Here is a 17,995-nt window from a genome sequence, read left to right as displayed (position 1 = left end):
CAAGGAGACAAGTCATTACTACTTATAACATTGTAATTGTAATAATCAGGATAAAGCCTTCAGGAGTACTGATTTATTAAGAGATCTGTGGGAAAGAAGCAAATAATTTGTTTGAAGTTCTGGAAACTTGTTTTAAGACAAAGTAAAAAATTCCTCTGCTGTGTTGATGGACGTTCAGGAATGCAAAGTACCAGTCATTCTCTTCATTAAGCAACAGCCATCTAAAGGTCACTGGGGCTCTAAAGTAGAACTCTGATCTCATAGCTGCAGTTTTTGCCCTTCCCTGTTCGCACCCTTTCTGTGTTTATGAGTGTTACGCTGGAAGGTATTGATGGCTTCCATCTTCCATATATAAGCAGGCATGTATCTTGTAATGATGTGTAGGCTAACTATGAAGGTCTTGATATTGGAAACTGCCCAGAGTTAGGAGTATATCTTAAGACTGATCAGAATGTGGGATTATGAGGGAGGAGATTTTGACTGAACAGGAAATGTGCCCGGTGCAAGGCTAACTCAAGCTAAGAGACCAAAATGCTCACAAGTGAACGTGGGCAATAAAGCCTTGAGGGAAAACAAGCACTGAGGAATTAATGCACCCAGATATGAGTATGGCATGATTGCCTAATTTTTGTGTTCATTGTAAGATAAAAATATCTTTTTTTAATGTAAAATTAAGTCAATTGCAACTTGGTTTTGATTGAGCTGGGGGTTTACTTAGTGCAGGGGTGCTAGAAACTGTTAACATATAGTTGTATGACTATATATATAAATTATAGACTATATAACATATAGTCACATTTTGTGACTACAGCAAAGTTTGTAGCAGAAGCAATCTGGCAGAGCTCCAAAGGATACCCACTTGGGCCCCACTGAAGGTGACTGGAATCAGCAGAATGAGGACAACTCCATCAGCCCCTGTGCAGGCCTGGCTGCTGCTGCCACAGCATCTTCGGATCACATTCAGGAACATTTAATACTGCACAAGCTGCCCCTCCCAGTGGTAACAGGAGTGGTTAAGACTGATTTCCCAGGCTCTACGTTTTCCTCTTAAGCCACACCACTTTAGATATTCATGAGATGACAGACTGTACTTAGTACAGAATAATTTCAGTACGGAATGATCTTCTGCTTTACAGCAAAACTTGTGGTCTGCTACATGAGAACAAATATGTAATTGTAAAAGCACTTTTACCATTCATTTTATGGTGTCACCACCTGGCGGCTTATGAAAATATCAGGCTTGGAGACTTAGCTGTCTGGAACAAGGGACAGAAGAAAGGGGGAGATGAGCACAAGGGCTGAATACTCCCTTTTGGTCCCCAGACCAGCCAGCCTGGCAGGCTGAGTGCCTGTTTCACTTGTCTGAGCCATGCTGGGCTGAGTCAGCAGAAAGCAGGCGTGATGTGAACACCTGATCTATGATTAACACAACACAAGAATCTGTTCATTTTTCTGCCAATAGAGACATTTTCAACTTTTGCTACAGAGAAGCCACTTTTCACTTTAAGGCACCAACCCCTAGGGTGAGTTGAGAACAGGACCCGGTGAGGCATTACATGCCTGACTGCTGCACCACTTTTCTCAAGGCCACCGCTGTCACTGCCATGTCACAGCTTGTGTTCCCAGCTGCCGAGGTTTTCCCTTGCCAGAGCCAAGCTGTGCAGTCACATCTCAAGTGCTTGAGGTCACTGCGTTCCTGGAGTCCCACTTGATGCGCTGACCCTCTGACAACCAGGAGTTTATCTGGGGAGGGAGCACTGTGCCCTTCTCCCCTCCGGCAGCTGTCCCAGGCATACTGAACCCTGCATCTCATAGTCTAGACAGTCTTAGAGCAGGGAATGATATTGAGCCCATCGAGATCTGAGTCCCTGAAGGTTTGAATTAAATTTTGTACCTTTTTTGAAATTGTTAATCAGTAGCTGTAGCAGGACAGGTATGATTAAGTAATTGCATTGTGAGCATCATATGCTGCCAAACTCTTTTCGGTGGTGCCCCGCGACAGGGTGAGGAGCAACGGCTAAAAACTAAAACACAAGAAGTTTCACATCAAAGGAGGTAGAACCTCACATTCAGGGTAGCAGAGTACTGGAACAGGCTACCCAGGACACTCATGGAGTGTCCCCTCTGGAGACATTCCAAACCCACCTGGACATGTTCCTTAGTCACCTACTCTAGGTGACCCTGCCTTGGCAGGAGTGTTGGACTAGATGATTTCCCTTCCAACCCTAACGATCCTGTCGTTCCGTCTGTCTGCACACTAGGCTAATCTTTCGTTTTGAGAATAAAAGAAGATAATGCAAAAACGATCTATCCGGACAAGAGGAACCACGAGTGAAGATGGCAGAACTCAGCAGGTCCCACTAATTAACCCACGCACCTGTGGGTTGATTAGCACCACAAGCGACAGCTATAACCAGCAAATAGGAACTTGAGTACTAATTAATAAGAAAGTAATTCAATTTAGAACCACTAAACGCTGATGCCTTTGTCTCTTTAATATGTGTACACAGCATAAAGTTTAGAAGCCCGGAGAGCCCGCCTTTCGCGGGTCCCAACGCGTCCTCCCTCAGGAGCGGCGCCGCTCCGGGGGCGGCACCGGGAGAGCGGCGCGGGAGGCGGGACAGGGCGCGCGCGTGCGCGGCGCTCCCGGAAGCGCAGCGGCGGCGGCGGCGGACCGGGAAGGGGAGCCCGAGGCTGCGGCGGGGAGCGGCGGCGGCGGCTCTGCCCTCCCGGCGTCGGCCATGACGAACTTCATCTCAGTGCAGCTGAAGAAGGCTTCAGAGGTGGACCTGGCCAAGCCGCTGTGCAAGTTCATTCAGCAGAGCTACCCGGGCGCCGAGGCGCAGGCCGAGCACTGCCGCGCCGCCGAGGAGCTCAGCAGGCTCCGCAAGAGCGCGCTCGGCCGCCCGCTCGACAAGCACGAGAGCGCGCTGGAGACCCTCCTCAGGTAGGGACCCCCACCCCCATCATCTCCCCTTTCCTCCGTCTCCCCCGGCCCTGATTCCCCGCGGGGCCCTGGGCGTGGCGGAGCCGGAGTCAGGTGTGGGCGGGCCCAGGTGTGGGCGGCCTCTGCTGCCGGGAGGAAGCGGCCGGGGCTGCCGGGCCGGCTCCAGCGGCCTGTGGGATGCAGGCGCTCCGGTGTCCTGCAGCATCCCGGCGTCCCTGGCACTCGCTGCGTCGCTCGGGTGTCGTGGGGTGTCACATGATGGCAGCACAGGGACGGGGAGGCCTTGTCCCCATGTACATCCCCTTCCCAGTGTTTGTGTCGTGCCAGCAGCTCTTTGATGTAGGTAGAAATTGTAAAACCAAAGAACGTTAAGGGCTTGGAAGAGAGCTTAAAAATCATCTAGTCCCAACCCCGCGAACTCCCGCCATGGGCAGGGACACGTCCCCCTAGACTAAGTTGCTCAAGGCCTTCTATCCAGCTTGGTCTTGAACAATGTCAGGGTTGGGGCATCCACAACCCTGGAGAAGTCCCTGTGCCAGTGCCTCACCCCTCTCATAGTAAGAAGTTTCTTCGAATGTAAATATCCCCCCTTCCAATTTGTACCTATTGTTTTTGGTTGATAGAGGTTCATAGAGGCTTGGTGTTTCTTTCTCTTTAGTGTTACCTTTTGCTATTACAGCTTTCTTTTCACTTCCTGCTCAGTTGTGTGGATTTGTTTTTGCATTTTGTTACCAGCGTGATTTCCTTTTGTTTTCTATGTTTAGCAGAAACAGTCCTAATGTATTTACAGGGTCACATCCTTTTTTTCTGCTTAACACAGTTTGTTATCTGAAAGTTTAACAAAGTCTCTGTAGTGCTGGAGTTACTATAGGTTAGATGAGCAAAATATTAATCTGTGCCTTTTGCCTGCTGAAGTGCATAAAGCTTGCATTAGGGCTAACAGCTCTATTGTCCTATCTCCCTAAAACACTTAGGGATTGCAGTGTTGAGGAGAAAGAGGAGGAGCTACTGGAGAGGGTCTAGGGGAAGACCACAAAGATGATAGGTCTCTGGAGTATCTCTCTTACAAGGAGCTGGGCCTATTTAATCTGGAGAAGACTGGAAAGAATTGTATTAGTGCAGATAAATACCTCAAAGGCGAGTTTTAAGAGGATGGTGTAGGTCTCTTCACAGTGGTGCCCAGTGACAGGATGAGGAGCAATAGCCATAAGTTCAAACACAGAAAGTTGTACCTCAGCACGAGGAAGAAGTTTTTTAAGTTGAAGATGACAGAGCATGGTTGTCCAGGGAGGATGTGGAGTCTCCGTTTCTGGAGACATTCAAAACCCACTTAACAAGTGCCTTGCCCAAAAGAAGGCAAATTTTGTGAATAAGTTAATGATGATTGTCAACCCTTCACATGGGTATTTGGGATGTAAAAGCTCTGACTATGCTGATTGTGTTTTACAGTAGCTTTGTAGCTCCTTGTTCTATTTCTGTCTACTGCTGTGTATGCTTTTGAAGGTACTTGTGTTTATGCCTTTGAAGGTCAGAGAAGTTGTGGGCATCTGTGAACTGAAAGAGGGATTTTGCTAGCCAAATTGAAAACCATACTATTATGTTCCCTTGAATGTTGGAATTGAGCTTCCTTTTCTGAAGGTGCCAGTTAGGTTTGTTGTTAGTCTCTGTCTGAATTCCCTGTTTGGCCCAGCCACATTGTGCAACTTCACCTGAACACTTTCTCTGCAGCACAAAAAGAAGGCAGCCCACTTTTCAGTTCTGATCCTTACACCTTTTCCGGAAGGCAGAATGTATGCATGGCATTCTGAGCAACTTGAATGAGTTCATTGGAGGGTCAGATAAACATCAAGAGATGGTACAAAAATAAATAAAAGTAGTGTTTTGAAAAGCCAAGAGGCTGAGCAGGACCTCCCTCTTACACAGCCAGCAGATTATGCCTAGTATGCAACTTCACCTCAGATTTTCCCTCTGCATAATGAAGGGAAACCACTTAAAATTGCATAATTACCAGCTTTGAGTCAATTCCACGTGCAGTAATCTCTTCTGTCTGCTGGTGATCAGTTATCAGCAGATGAATTTAGCTGACCCAGATACTGTTGAAGTAGACTGAAGCTGTTGAATGTAGCTCTAAACTGATGTAAACATGAAATGATATCCCTCCCATGCAGAAGTTCCTCTCTTAAAACATTTGCATTTTTAATTGTATTGCTTGGGAATATTTGTTCCTTTTAAAGTGGAAGTGAGATAAGATGAGGGTCTTAATTAACTGTAAGTTAATAAGAGAAGATAAAATCAGATATGTGTTTTCCCTTATTTCTAACAAGTTATGAATGTTTGGTCCATGTCTGACCATTTATATTTGTTACAGTTGCTAGAAAATGATTTTGCTCTTATTCTGTAAGAGTATTCTGACATACATTCTCTTAATCATTCTCTAAGGCACAGGTATTTTAAACTGTCTGCACATCCAGAAGTTTGAAGTGTCCAGCTGAGATACACGAGTGCCTAAATGACTTGTGTTTCCTCTGAAAATCTCCTTGCCTCTCCAACTTCCAGTGTTTTCCTGTTGGTATTTAAGAGCAATACTCAGTCTTAATGTTTCATTTCATTGAAGTTGGAGTTTCAAACTTTGTTGATGAAGTAAGTTTAGAGGAACTAATTAGAACGTGGCTGCTACTACATAGTTTTACTTCCTTGTGGCTTTTTATAGACCGTAATACCTAGTAGAGCATTGTAGGCCATTTAACTGTTAAGAAATGAGGGCTTAGTCTTCTACCAACTAATCTAGGATTTGCCATGGTTTTGTAATTTCTAGAAGTCTTATTTTGCTGAATAGTCACTACAGACCTTTTTTGTCTTTTATGGAAGAAATTAACAGCCACATTTCCTAGACAAGCATTGACCAATAAAGTTTGAAAGCGTGTGGTGTGCTGCTGTTCAGCTGCTGATTGCAAATGCTTCTCTTGGTGAAGCATTTGAGATGGACCATGCCCCTTTTCACTGGGTAACTGGGAAAGACCTCTGCCTGTTTCCAAGCTTTCTTTGTTTTGTGAGAATCTGAGTGCTCTGAAGGTGATGTAGGTGAGCTTGGTACAGATGTTTCCACTTAAATTCTGTCATAGCAGATTTGATTTAGTGGTGTTTTGCCTTTTTTCAGTTCTGAGTATAATTATAGCTTCAAGGGATTCCTTGCTTCCTCCAGTATTAAAGATAGTCTGGATTTTATTTCCTTTTTCTGGAGACATGGAATATTGGTGCAAGTTTAATTTTGCTAGCAACTCCTGCAGTTGTTTTAAAAAAAGAAAGTCAGGAAAAAGAAGGGGGGTGGGAGGAGTGCATGGTTTTATTTTGAATATTCAAATTCCCTTAGGGCTGAAAGTTGCAGTTTTGCTTTCCAGCTGTGAGTTCAGGACTCTGGTTCTTACCTTAAGAGCAAAGACAGACTTTTGGTCTTTCTGATGTTCTTTTGAAGGAGATTTTTCTTTCTGATTCTTTGGAGAGGCACAGTATTTGAGTTTAATGCAGCACATATATTTTGGTTAAATTCTAATTTAAGCCTTGACTTCCTACTCATTTGATGGCTGTTTTCTACTAGCATTTAGGAGTGTATAATGCCAGTTTTGATGAGAGATTGCTGTATTTTGAGCACTAGATCTGTGTTGCTGACATGTGCCTCTCCTTTCTCTGCTGCAGTTGTTCCTCACTGGCACAGCCAAACATGAAACTTCTCTGTGTATCTGTATCTTGATAGTTTAAATTACTGTAAATTTAGTTTTAAATTACACATTTGTATTTAGTGTCATCTTTTGTGTGTAATTGACTTGTGCATCCATTGTGGCTTTTCCCTCTGTAGTTACTTTCTGGTTTTGTACTGATGGTTTTGCGCTGTTCTGTGGTTAACATCTTCATTTACCATTTTTATACATTTAGTTTTATGCATACTGTTATATTTATACCCTTAATATTTATAAAAGTAAAAAACTTTACGTGGTTGTGTTCTGGGATGTTTTTTTTTGTCTGCAGAGTTTTAAAGAGCTCTTAAATTTTGAGTAGATTTTCAAGTTCTCTAATAAGAAGAAATAACATCACATGCTTAAAATAGTAAAGAAAACAGTGACATAAATTCTGAACTTGTTTAAAACCAACCAAACAAAAAGCCCTTTTTAGGAGGAGTATACACCTCTCTGGCTTATTTTGTCTGTGGTTATGTTGACACAAAGAATGGTCTGTCTGCAGGGAGCCAAGGCTTGGGCACACCCGGCTTCACAAGGACGTTTGACAAGCTTTGCTCCTTTACTCCATCCTCATGGCAGATGAGGACAGTGTAATCGTGGAACGTGAGAAGACAGCTTGGTTTTAGCGGCAGCTTTTGGTTAACAAATTGAATTGAGTCTAGAGAAGACAGCATGCAAAGTCTCCTTTTCCTTGTGATACTATGTTAAAAGAAATGTGTTGGGACCAGACTAAGGCAATGGAGGAAGTATATTCAAATACACAGGTTGCAGTAATCTTCAGGATTACTAGTTATTATTTTTAACTATACCTTTCACAAAGTTGATAAATTGTTTAATCTTGATAAAATTGCCATCATGGTAAATAGTTGCGTAATCTTTTTTTTTTTTTTAAGCCTTACAAGCAGTTTCTTTCAATTCAGTTATTGGTGGAAGTCCTGTTGCTGTTGCAGATTATTGTAGCTTTTGACATATTGGTATATGTGTCTTGGTATATTGTGTCTCAAATTGCAGTGGCTCATTTGAAGTCAGAAACCTGTAGTCTGATATACTTTGGCAGATGCAATTAACTGAAGAATACACTATCACTGTTTTTACTGTATATGAATTTTGAAAATTTTTCTTGAATTTTTAAACAAACGTTTATTGTCTGTACAACACAGGTCTTGTACATGCATCTCATGGCTGTATCTGTTCTGATCAGTATTTAATAGTGAAAGGAGCTGGGAACAACATTAGTCCTGTTTCACAGACTGTGAAAACCATTACTGCAAGGTGTTTTGTATATTGGGAATATAAAATTTTTATAAAACAGTTTGACCAATATATTGTTGAGCATATAGCTGTATGGCCAGTGCTGCAGGAAGGGTATAGGAAATAAGCTTCACATGTTATGTATTCTTAGCAATTTAAGGGTTTCATGTTCTGCATTCAGCCTGTCATGTTTAACAAATGGTACAGGTGTAGGGCACCAGTCAGGAAAACTTGGAATTCCTTACTGTAGCTGGGTAGATTGTGTGAGGGACTGTGCTATACTTAGTATATTATCTTTCTGGTATCCTTTCCTAAACATCTTCCACTGTGACTAGACAAAATACTGGCATGGAGAAGCTATGGGTTTAATTCACTGTGACTACTAGAATATATTCCAATGAAAATTAAGTTTACAACTGAAGAATTTTATCAATGATTGGTCTCTCCAGCTGGTACTGGCAGAGGCAAATGGCATTTAGTTCAAATACATTGAAATTGGGTTATAATGGTAAGATAAGGAGAGTACAGTGTTGCATGTTAATGTTATGTTAAATGCTGTACTTAATTTACTTTTGCAGCATGACTTAATGTACTTGTTCTCTGCCTGTATGTATATACAGGGACTCCTTTGCATGATACTTTTTTCTAATCTACCATCCATCAGGTAGTGATATCTGGATGACTTTTGTCTGTGATACTGTTTTACTTCTGACTGAGACAGAGTTCCCATGTTATCTGTGAAAAACTACCTCCTGCTGAACTTGTTCCTCTACTGAAAAAATCCCTTTAGACAGAAATTGTCCATCCTGCAAATCCTCCATTTCTACAAATGAGCTTAACTTACTTGTGTGTAGGATTTTCGTGCTCTTCTCCCTATCTTATATACCAGTTTAAAAACCAAAAATATTAATTTCATTTATCTAATAGCTGTGTGTTCCTTTTTTTTTTTTTTTTAGATACTATGATCAGCTGTGTTCAATTGAACCAAAGTTTCCATTCTCTGAAAATCAGGTAAGAAGACTACCAAACCAGTTACTGAATTATGGCACCTATGATGTGTGACTTTCAAGCCTGTACCTAATCCTCTAATGAGTACTTTTATTGAAGAAGACAGCTAATCTCTCTGAGCCTTATTTTCCTAATCTCTGTTTATTTTCTAGTCAATGCTCACATACAGTCTATGCTGAAACTTCACCTCTAGTGGCCATAATTGCCTTTGTTTTACAGATAGAGAAACATTTTGGCTTTGGCTAGGTGATCTCTGTGGTCTAGGGCAGAAAGGGTTGGGCTCTTCAAGTTTCTGCTTTCCAGGAAGTCTATTTCATGCTATGTTCTAAAGCGTTTTAATTAGTAATTTCTGTGGGAAAACCTACAGAAGTGGATGGAATATGATCTTTGTATTTTGAAGCAGGAGAGATGTTTCCTTCACAACAGAATAATCCATTTAAGAGCTTATCACTGTATTCCTGCTTCTGCATGACATAGTTTTTATATAGGTATGGTGTTCATTAGAGTTTGGGGTTTTTTTCATGACCTATTTCTTTAGAATCATGTTGTCTCTAGAGAGAAATTCAGCTGAACTTCTCCTTACTGAAAGCTTCTTCAGGTGGAAACTGGAAAAGATCTGTATTTTGTTGGAGAAAGGTGTAGGTTTTCCTTCAATGTGTTTACAAATATAACAAATTGTATTTCTTTATCAAAGCAACAAAGCATACATAAACGGTAATATTATGATTAAAAGGAGAAATTTCTTTCAGTCTTACAGGTTATAAGTAATGTTAACATATTTCTAACTTTGACGTGAGTTTTGCATGTAGCTGCATTTGATTGCACATTGGTTTTCAGTGAGCAAATCCTTTGCTATGGTAATCTACAAACCTTGAGACAAGGAAAACTGGAAAACTTAGACAGCAAGATCTGCATGTCTGTAAACTGTTCCACCTAAAGGGAGAAGTAGTCAGTGGAAGCAGCAATGCAGCTGGGGTGGGGACCAGAACATCCTGCACTAGGACTGCTGCTAAAGGAAAATACACCATCTAGTAGTACTGTTGCCCTTTCTGAAGTGATTCTTCCCAAGCACTTTGAACTGAGGAAGTTTGTTATCTTTTCTGGTTTGATACCAGTTGCCTACAATTAGTTGAATAAGGAATTGAATTGTGGAACGTGAAAGCAGATTCAATGAAATATTTGCATTGCTCTGAAGTATATGCTGGAAGTATAAATAAACCACACTGTTTCTACTTCCATTCTCTTTTCTGAGGGCATTTCCTGATAATGCTGCTATTGAATTCGCTCATAATAATGAGTGGATTTTGGTATTGCACAACAGATCCAAATACATGGGTAATTTGGCACACTGGAGACTGCCTGGTGGGGTGATTTCCTTAAACTGTGATTATACCGAACCATCAGACTTATGGGGAGAGGAGTATCTTGTTCAGAAACAAATTTATCTGTTGCTCAGAATATGAACAGAGCTGAAAAATTATTCTGACAATTTCTGTTTTGTCTACTTGAAATGTTTTGAGCAAACTAACAGGAAGGGAAAAATGTAGCATAATTTTGTTTTGAATAATTCTTGTTGATTTCCTGAAACTTCCTGAACGTTTGTACTGTTCCAAGAAGTAAATAAAAGGATTTATGCAATTAGAATATAAGGGCTAAATTCATAGATTTGGGGTATTTGAAGATTATATTTGATTTTAGAGGTAAAGATCTTTGTTTTTCACCACTTTCAGGTTTGTGTAACATTTACGTGGAAAGATGCTTTTGATAAAGGATCACTTTTTGGAGGATCTGCCAAGTTGGGTATGTGAATGTACCAAAAAAACAAGTATTAATAATACTATACTTTGAGAATATTTTTATGTAGTCAAATTAATGTCTTTCTAGCATTCTCAACGTAGCTTTCAAATGAATTGAACTGTATTGGTAACAGATTAATCACTTTAAGATTGATAATGAACAAATAAGCACCATGCAAAGAATTTTTACAAAATTGAGATTGTATATTACATTTCCAGAGGCACAAATAGATGTGGAGTCTGATAGTAGTTGTACTGTCTGTTTCTCAGATGTTTTCTGGGAACAACTCCAGTTGATGCTAATCAAAATTTTTCATGTTAACATTAAGATTCAGTAGATTTTGGGTAATGCAGCCCTTCCTGTTCTAAATGAGTAAGATGAAAGTGCTTATGAGTGAGTGAGTCTGCGCCAGAAGGGGAGTGATGGAAGCTGGCTTCAGTAACCTAGTCTTGATACCACATTTTCAAGAGAATAGAATTATTTGCCTGTGCTCCAAAATTACTCCTATCACTTCTTTTTGAAATATTTTCATACAGATTTAAACATTTGGAAAGAAAATAATTGTATTTTTTCCCATGAATATAATGCGTTTGAGTCTGATTTGTTTAGTCATAGAAGGATAATTCTGCACAAATTCAGGGTCATGAAATGGATTTGGAACACTTGCCAATAGAGAAGTAAGACTAAATCCTTTGAGTAAGTGAGGAGCAGGTCAGTTGTGTGTCATCAGTCTTTAGTATTTCTGTTTATACCTAAGTGTTCGTCATGTTCAGCATTGCAAGATGACCACTGCAATTTTGAAGTTCCAGACAAAGCCTGAAAAAGATGCTTGAACTTCACTCTGGTTTTATTTTTATTAAAGCTTTTGCCTGCTTTTTACAGCTTTCTGTTAGCAACTACTGGAAGTCTACAGTTTTCTGTGTTCTGAATACACATGCTAACAGTTGTGCTCGTGTGAACTATTTCTGTAACAATATACCTATGCATACTCTGGTGATCCTTGCTTTCTGTTCCAACTATTCTAAGAAGTCCTGGATAATTGGAAGCCTTCCTGAAAATGCTTTGGTTCTTTTTCACAGGATTTGGCTTGTTCTTTCTTCTTTGGGCCTAACATTTAATGAGGATTGAATCTGTTCCTTTGTAAAGTTTAGAATGTTTAGTATGATGTAAAGATATTACACTAGAGACCTGTAATATTGTGAGAAAAAAATCAGTAACCATAACAATGATGATTACCGTAGTAATTTGAATAAATGTGATGTGATTGCAGCTTGAGGAAGCTTGCTTGTCTGCAGGTTAATTATATACTACTCTAAATAATCTGTGAGGTAGATGGCCAGAGATCTATGAAGCATTCTATGTCAAATATCAAAGACGTTTTTAACTGAGATGTGAGTAATGCTCAGTTAACAAGCAATGGGATAAGGGTGATTTTGAAACTTAAAAGCAGATCTTGGTGGAAAGAAATTAACAAAAGGAGATCGGAATTGGTGGTGAGGTTTGTCAGTGTAAAGCAAAGCTATCAGTATTTAAAGAAGCAAACTTTCTCTTGACTTCTTAGAGGAGTTTCCAGATGGAAATTCAGTGTAAAACTCCTGAGATTTCTGTGGCAACTAGATGAAGGGATGCATCTTGACAGTTCTGGCTCTTGCTGTGGTGCCGAACTATTTGCTTCCCACCTTCCCCTGGATCCCAAGTCTGTATCACAGTGGTAGCTGACAGATACTGTGACTGCTTGAAAAGTGACTGAGTTCACAGCATGACACGTAATCTGAAATATATTGACTAAGTTAATAGGTAGTGCTGTAAACAGATGAGGAAAATTTTTATTGCTGTAGTAAATCACACTTAAGGTGTGGTCCAGAGTATAAAGTAATTCTGCACTTCAGAAACTTTCAAGCCGTATTTTTTTGTCCTGTCTTGAGTTTTAGTGTTTTCCAAGTCTAAACAACTTTTGTCTGGATTCAAGACCTTATTATTGGAAAAATTCTGGAAAATAAACTTGGAGAAGGGAGATTATCTAGGTAAAATAGTGACTGACAGTGTAACTCATTTGGAAACAAGTGGGAAGAATGCCATGTCAGATTTAGGCTTGTTTGCTTGTTGAAAACGTGGTGCAGATTACTGAGCACTAATAGGAGCTTCAGAGGTGTGTTAGATAAATATGTAGCTGTTAAGGAGGCTGGATATCAGTGAAGTGAAACAAATGTACATCTTGAGTACCTTCATGTTTTAAGGATAACTGTACCTGGGTTTATGAAATTGAAAATTCACTAGTTGTCACTCCTGTATTCTCCAAGAGGACTGTCTAGGTACTTTTTGACACTGGTAGGAAATAATATCTACACTATATGTTTCTTTTCAAGCACTTGTGTAGGACAGCTAACCTTTTGAAAGCAATTAATATTCAAAATGGTTCCTGTTCAGGTATTTCTAGTTCTAGAAGTGTGGGCTCCATCCTCTGGGCCTATGGAGTACTGCAGGAGTCGCTTCTGGACAGTCTGTACTGCTGCCTAGTGAGATCAAGCTTTAACTAAGTAAATCCTGAACTGTTTCAGAACATCTATAAAGAAGACATTTTTCAGCATTTTCAGCCTGAAACAGTAGTTTTAAAAGTGAAAAATGCCCTGCATTTCAATAGATAGAAAACAGAACATGTGAATGTCTTCGTAATTGGTCAGTTATTGCAAAGGGATTAATGTGTGGAAGTTCATATTTCAGATGACCATTCAGTAATGCTTTAAGACCCAAAAAGCTGCACTCTCGTTAGAAAGACTTTGAAATTATTTTGTATATGTTTTCATGCTACTGCTTTAATGCTTTGTGTTGCTTTCTGTAGTTGCTCACATGGAAACATTTTGTGGTAGTACAAAATTAGACTTTGTAAAACCTTCAGATTGAAGATGACTTCAACTTGAAAAGTTCAGTAAGATTGGGATTTTGTTTTTTCTTTTTACTTGAAACTGTTGATGCCTTTACTGATAATATTAGTGTTGGCCTCATCTGTAGGATGCTAGAGAACTGAAGTTTATTTTCTTAACAGTTTGGCTAACTGTCTGTCTTGTCTGCAGCTCTGGCAAGTTTGGGATATGAGAAGACCTGTGTTTTGTTCAACTGTGGAGCATTGGCAAGCCAGATAGCAGCAGAACAGAATCTGGATAACGATGAAGGACTAAAAGCTGCAGCTAAGCACTATCAGGTACAGAGGCTCCCTGCTTCTGCTTATGAATTCGGAATTTGTATTGTTGAAACATCCAGCAAGTTTCTCTCAAATTTAAAACGATATACATATGTAAAAAATATATATGTACATATTTTCCTGCTCTTAATTGCAAAGATGGATTGGCTGTGTACCTGGTCTTGTGTCATATTTGTTTATCAGATTTGGAGGATATAATGCTTTACAGTTCTCTATACTCTTTCCTTCAAGTGGGTTGGTAACTAAACCTTCAGCTTAAGATTTAATAGTTTTAGCTAGTATACATTTTAGTTTTCACAAAAGTAATAATCTTTTATGTCTTTCTGGAATGCATTAAAATCTTAGGCTGTTAGGTGTAACCAATATGCCATTATTTATAGTCTGTCATGATAAGGGTCTCATTGTAAGTGGCTACAAGAGGTCACAAGGAGTTGTTTTCAGTGGCTAAACAATAAATGGGAGATCATACACCAAAGAAACTTTAAAAAAAAATTTATATGTATTATATTTGTTGGTGAGAAAATGTATACAGAAAGAATGGATGATAATACATTATTTTGTTTTACTTAGTTTGCTAGTGGTGCTTTTCAACACATTAAAGACACAGTTTTGTCAGCCTTGAATCGAGAACCTACAGTGGACATCTCTCCAGACACAGTTGGGACTCTCAGTCTTATTATGCTGGCTCAAGCCCAAGAAGTCTTTTTTTTGAAAGCAACCAGAGGTATATTTTAGTTTCTGGCTTGTATATTTAAGTGCATGTTACGACTTCCCCAAAAACATAAAGTATTTTAAGTTTCTAAGAGCCTGTCAGGGCTGTTTCAGAGGTTTTTATGTTTGCCTTTTCTGATCCTCCTCATGCTCCTTGCAGGTCACTAAACACAAAATGCAGATGTCCCTTAAGAATTTGTCTAAAGTTCACCTGACAGTGCAGCTCTCCTGCCTGCTTTCTTATGTCCAAAACCATTAGTTTTCATCTTTACAAATAATATTACTGAACTATATTTTTTCCTTTCCCCCCTTGAAGATAAAAGACCCTCTGAAATAACTGACAGTACTAAAAATGATGCATAAGGGTTTTTGCAAGTACTCCCCTACTCCTCTGTCTAGGGAGCGATTTCATGAGAATTTAGAAAGAAATGGCTGTGCTAGAAACAAAGGAGATTTTCTAAGAGTTGAAGGGAAACAAATTCTGTTTGTTACTCCTGCTTTTAACAGAGAAACTCTTTCCAGTTCTTTTAGAATACCCATTTGATCTTGGAAAGGGAAATTCTGCAGGTAGAACACAAACTCATTTCCCTGGGTGTTAAGGGTTGATTGTGAAATACACATTCAAAGTCTAGCTATCTTAATACAACTGTTAGAGAATTTAGGCTTCAAAAATTTTTCCATGGAATGGTGCTATCTTTGATACAAAATTTCTTACTCCTCTTTTCTCTTTGTTCAGAAAAAGTTGTTCATCTAGAAGTTACAGATTCTTAAAAGTAGAACTAAGGACATAGAGGTTAAATGTGATTGATCACAAATTGCTCTCTCTCCTGACATAATTTGGAATACTTTGGAGGAAGATGTGGGTTTTATCAGAACTGTGATGTTTCTTGTCTTCACAGGGAAGATACCTGAAAACTATTGTAGCCTTTCTGCCTTTAGGAGAATCTCAACAAGAAACTGTCATTCTTCAGCCAGCTGATAAATTTTGTTTGTTCTTTATCATGCTGGTAATAGTATTTTAGTCTCTAGCTGTTCAGACATTGCTTTGAAATAAATTTGTACAACAAATGCCCAGAATGTTTCCTTCAGGAATGGAGCAGATGCTTACCTCATTTTGTGTGACAAATGGATTGTCATCATCTCGATTTCTTCTTTTCCAAAACATGAAAAATACAAAACAAGACTAATTCAAACCCCAGGTGTGCACAGTGACCTGAAGATTTTCCTGATTACTCCTAAGAACACGAGTCTGACAGTGTTTTAAAGATAGTAAGGTTAATAATCATCTGATTATGAAGGCTGTAGATTTTGCTGGATTTAGGTTTTTTCTCTGGGGGGAAAGACATTTTGTGAAGAATTATGTTTGACAACATGATTAACTTTAAAAACCTATTTTTCAAGCACAAATCCTTCAAAGTTAGATCTCAAAACAGAAATTAAGCTTCTTGCTGCATTGACATTTACCTTACTTGGAATTTTCTGGGCTTTGTGTCATGTGAGATAGTCCATTTATCAGCTCACCAGCTACAGTGGTATTTCTGATAGAACTGAGTTTATTTAGAAGTTGAAAAAAAGCAGAAGTGTTTGGCAAAAGCCAAACTGGTCAGTCATAATTAACTTGATTGCATAACTACAGGCCAGTTATTTTAATTTCTGAGCCTGTCCTAATGTTTTCTTTAAGTGTCTTTAAGTCTGAACATGTTTGCTGTTCTGAATCAAGGCTTACATTTGTAGCTGCAATATTTTAAAGATAGCTGAGTAAAAACTAAAACTTCTGATGGTGAAAGATAGGTTCTGAGTTGTCTGCGTGAACAAAGGAGTCTCCTGTAACATTTTCTTTGTTAATGGAAATGTAGTTAATATGCCAGTATTTTTTCCTTTCTTAATGGTCCGACTATAGGACCATTATATAGGGAGGTGGAACTTCGGGACATTTGGTGGGGCTAGAAAGAAAAGTTATGTAGGTTTTTTGTGTGGTTTTGTTTTACTAAATATGTACTGCACCAGACAGGAACATTCTAGCAAAGAAGAAAGGTGCTATATTTCATAAGCTACTTTCTCCCAGTTTGTCCTCTAAATCGTGTTCCACAGTGAAAAGATCTTCCTGGCATACCTTAAACATGTTTACCTCATAGAAGCTGAATATAGTATATCACAGCTCACGTCTGAAATGTTGTACATAGATGTGTGAATATGCTGGTATGAGCAGACCACTTGGGAATTCTTTTGATTGAATTTTGGCAGATAAACATACTCTGCAGAATTCCTAATCTCCCCATAGTCCACAGTCATGCTTATCAGTATGTAACTACCTAAGAGTCACTGGAGTCAGGGGATGCTTGTTTCTAAGGGTAGGTGTTTAGAGTGGCAGCCAGTGTTTGCATTGATAGCCTGCCTTCTCTTGGAAGGCTGAATTGCTAGTGCAGGGTGGAGGTTATCTCCTTTATAAAAGGAGATAGCCTCCAGCCTGCACTACCAGTAGTGCATATCTCCTTTATAAAAGGAGAGTTGCAGAATGTTCCTATTCTAGCAGTTTTGGCTTCAGGAGCAGGATGAGGATGTGAGGCAGGGGATGCCACTGCAGTTAGGCACATGCACTGATAGGAAGTAGTGGATATGACTTTGAGGAGCTGTGGTTATTTATGTCTGGGAGTGGTGTTTCTGTATTTGCTGTAAGCTGACAGTAGTGTAGACTGCAATGGAAATGACCAGTCTCTTCTCCTCTATTGCAGTTTTTCAGAGTCCTGACATGGAACTAGGTTAGGAGCAGATCTTGCTGAAAATAAAACATATTTTGCTAACTAGATTTCAGCTAAATTCTTTGACTATGCCTGCACAAGTGTTTGTGCTGGCACAAGGAAGGGCTGGGAGCAAGCTGCCAGAGTTATTGAGTGGGACTGTTGTGGCTTTTATTGGCAGCTTGCCATTGGTTTGAGGTAAAGCATCACTCTTAATCCTGCATAAATGCTTGCAGCTGCCAAAAAATTTCTTGTACAACTGACTGAACCTTGGGTGTCATAATTGAAGTAGAAATTCTGGAAACTGCTGCTAGATGTCAAGAGGGAAGAATGGGATCCCACCTTTGAGATGTAATGTAAGGCTGTAGACTTAAAATGCAGTTATTGCTGTTTGAAGATGAAATAATCACCTATTCAGTTGTAAAAATTGATTATTTTCTTAATTGTTCTTTATTTTTCTCCTTCTCCCTACAGATAAAATGAAAGACGGTATTATAGCTAAACTAGCAAATCAAGCTGCAGATTACTATGGTGATGCTTACAAACAGTGTCAATATAAAGATACTTTGCCTAAGGTTAGTAACCCATGGAAATAATGTGGGATATGTTG

The 17,995-nt window shown here is 39.5% G+C and overlaps 1 protein-coding gene across 2 annotated transcripts in view; it reads left to right on the top strand.

Annotated features, from left to right (window-relative positions):
* Positions 1-2,613: 2,613 nt before the first annotated feature.
* Positions 2,614-17,995, top strand: part of PDCD6IP (programmed cell death 6 interacting protein) — a 28,776-nt gene continuing 13,394 nt past the window's right edge. For both annotated transcript variants that reach the window (XM_030265217.2, XM_030265215.2), the window contains exons 1-6: positions 2,614-2,947; positions 8,889-8,943; positions 10,671-10,740; positions 13,809-13,936; positions 14,507-14,660; positions 17,860-17,960. In XM_030265217.2, the coding sequence (XP_030121077.2) occupies positions 2,742-2,947; positions 8,889-8,943; positions 10,671-10,740; positions 13,809-13,936; positions 14,507-14,660; positions 17,860-17,960 (714 nt within the window). In that variant the 5' untranslated portion in view covers positions 2,614-2,741. The remainder of the gene's footprint in view (positions 2,948-8,888; positions 8,944-10,670; positions 10,741-13,808; positions 13,937-14,506; positions 14,661-17,859; positions 17,961-17,995) is intronic.

The sequence above is a fragment of the Taeniopygia guttata genome, chromosome 2 (genome assembly GCF_048771995.1).
Source record: "Taeniopygia guttata chromosome 2, bTaeGut7.mat, whole genome shotgun sequence".
In the NCBI taxonomy this organism is placed as follows: domain Eukaryota; kingdom Metazoa; phylum Chordata; class Aves; order Passeriformes; family Estrildidae; genus Taeniopygia; species Taeniopygia guttata.
This window is presented reverse-complemented; position numbering and strand designations above follow the sequence as displayed.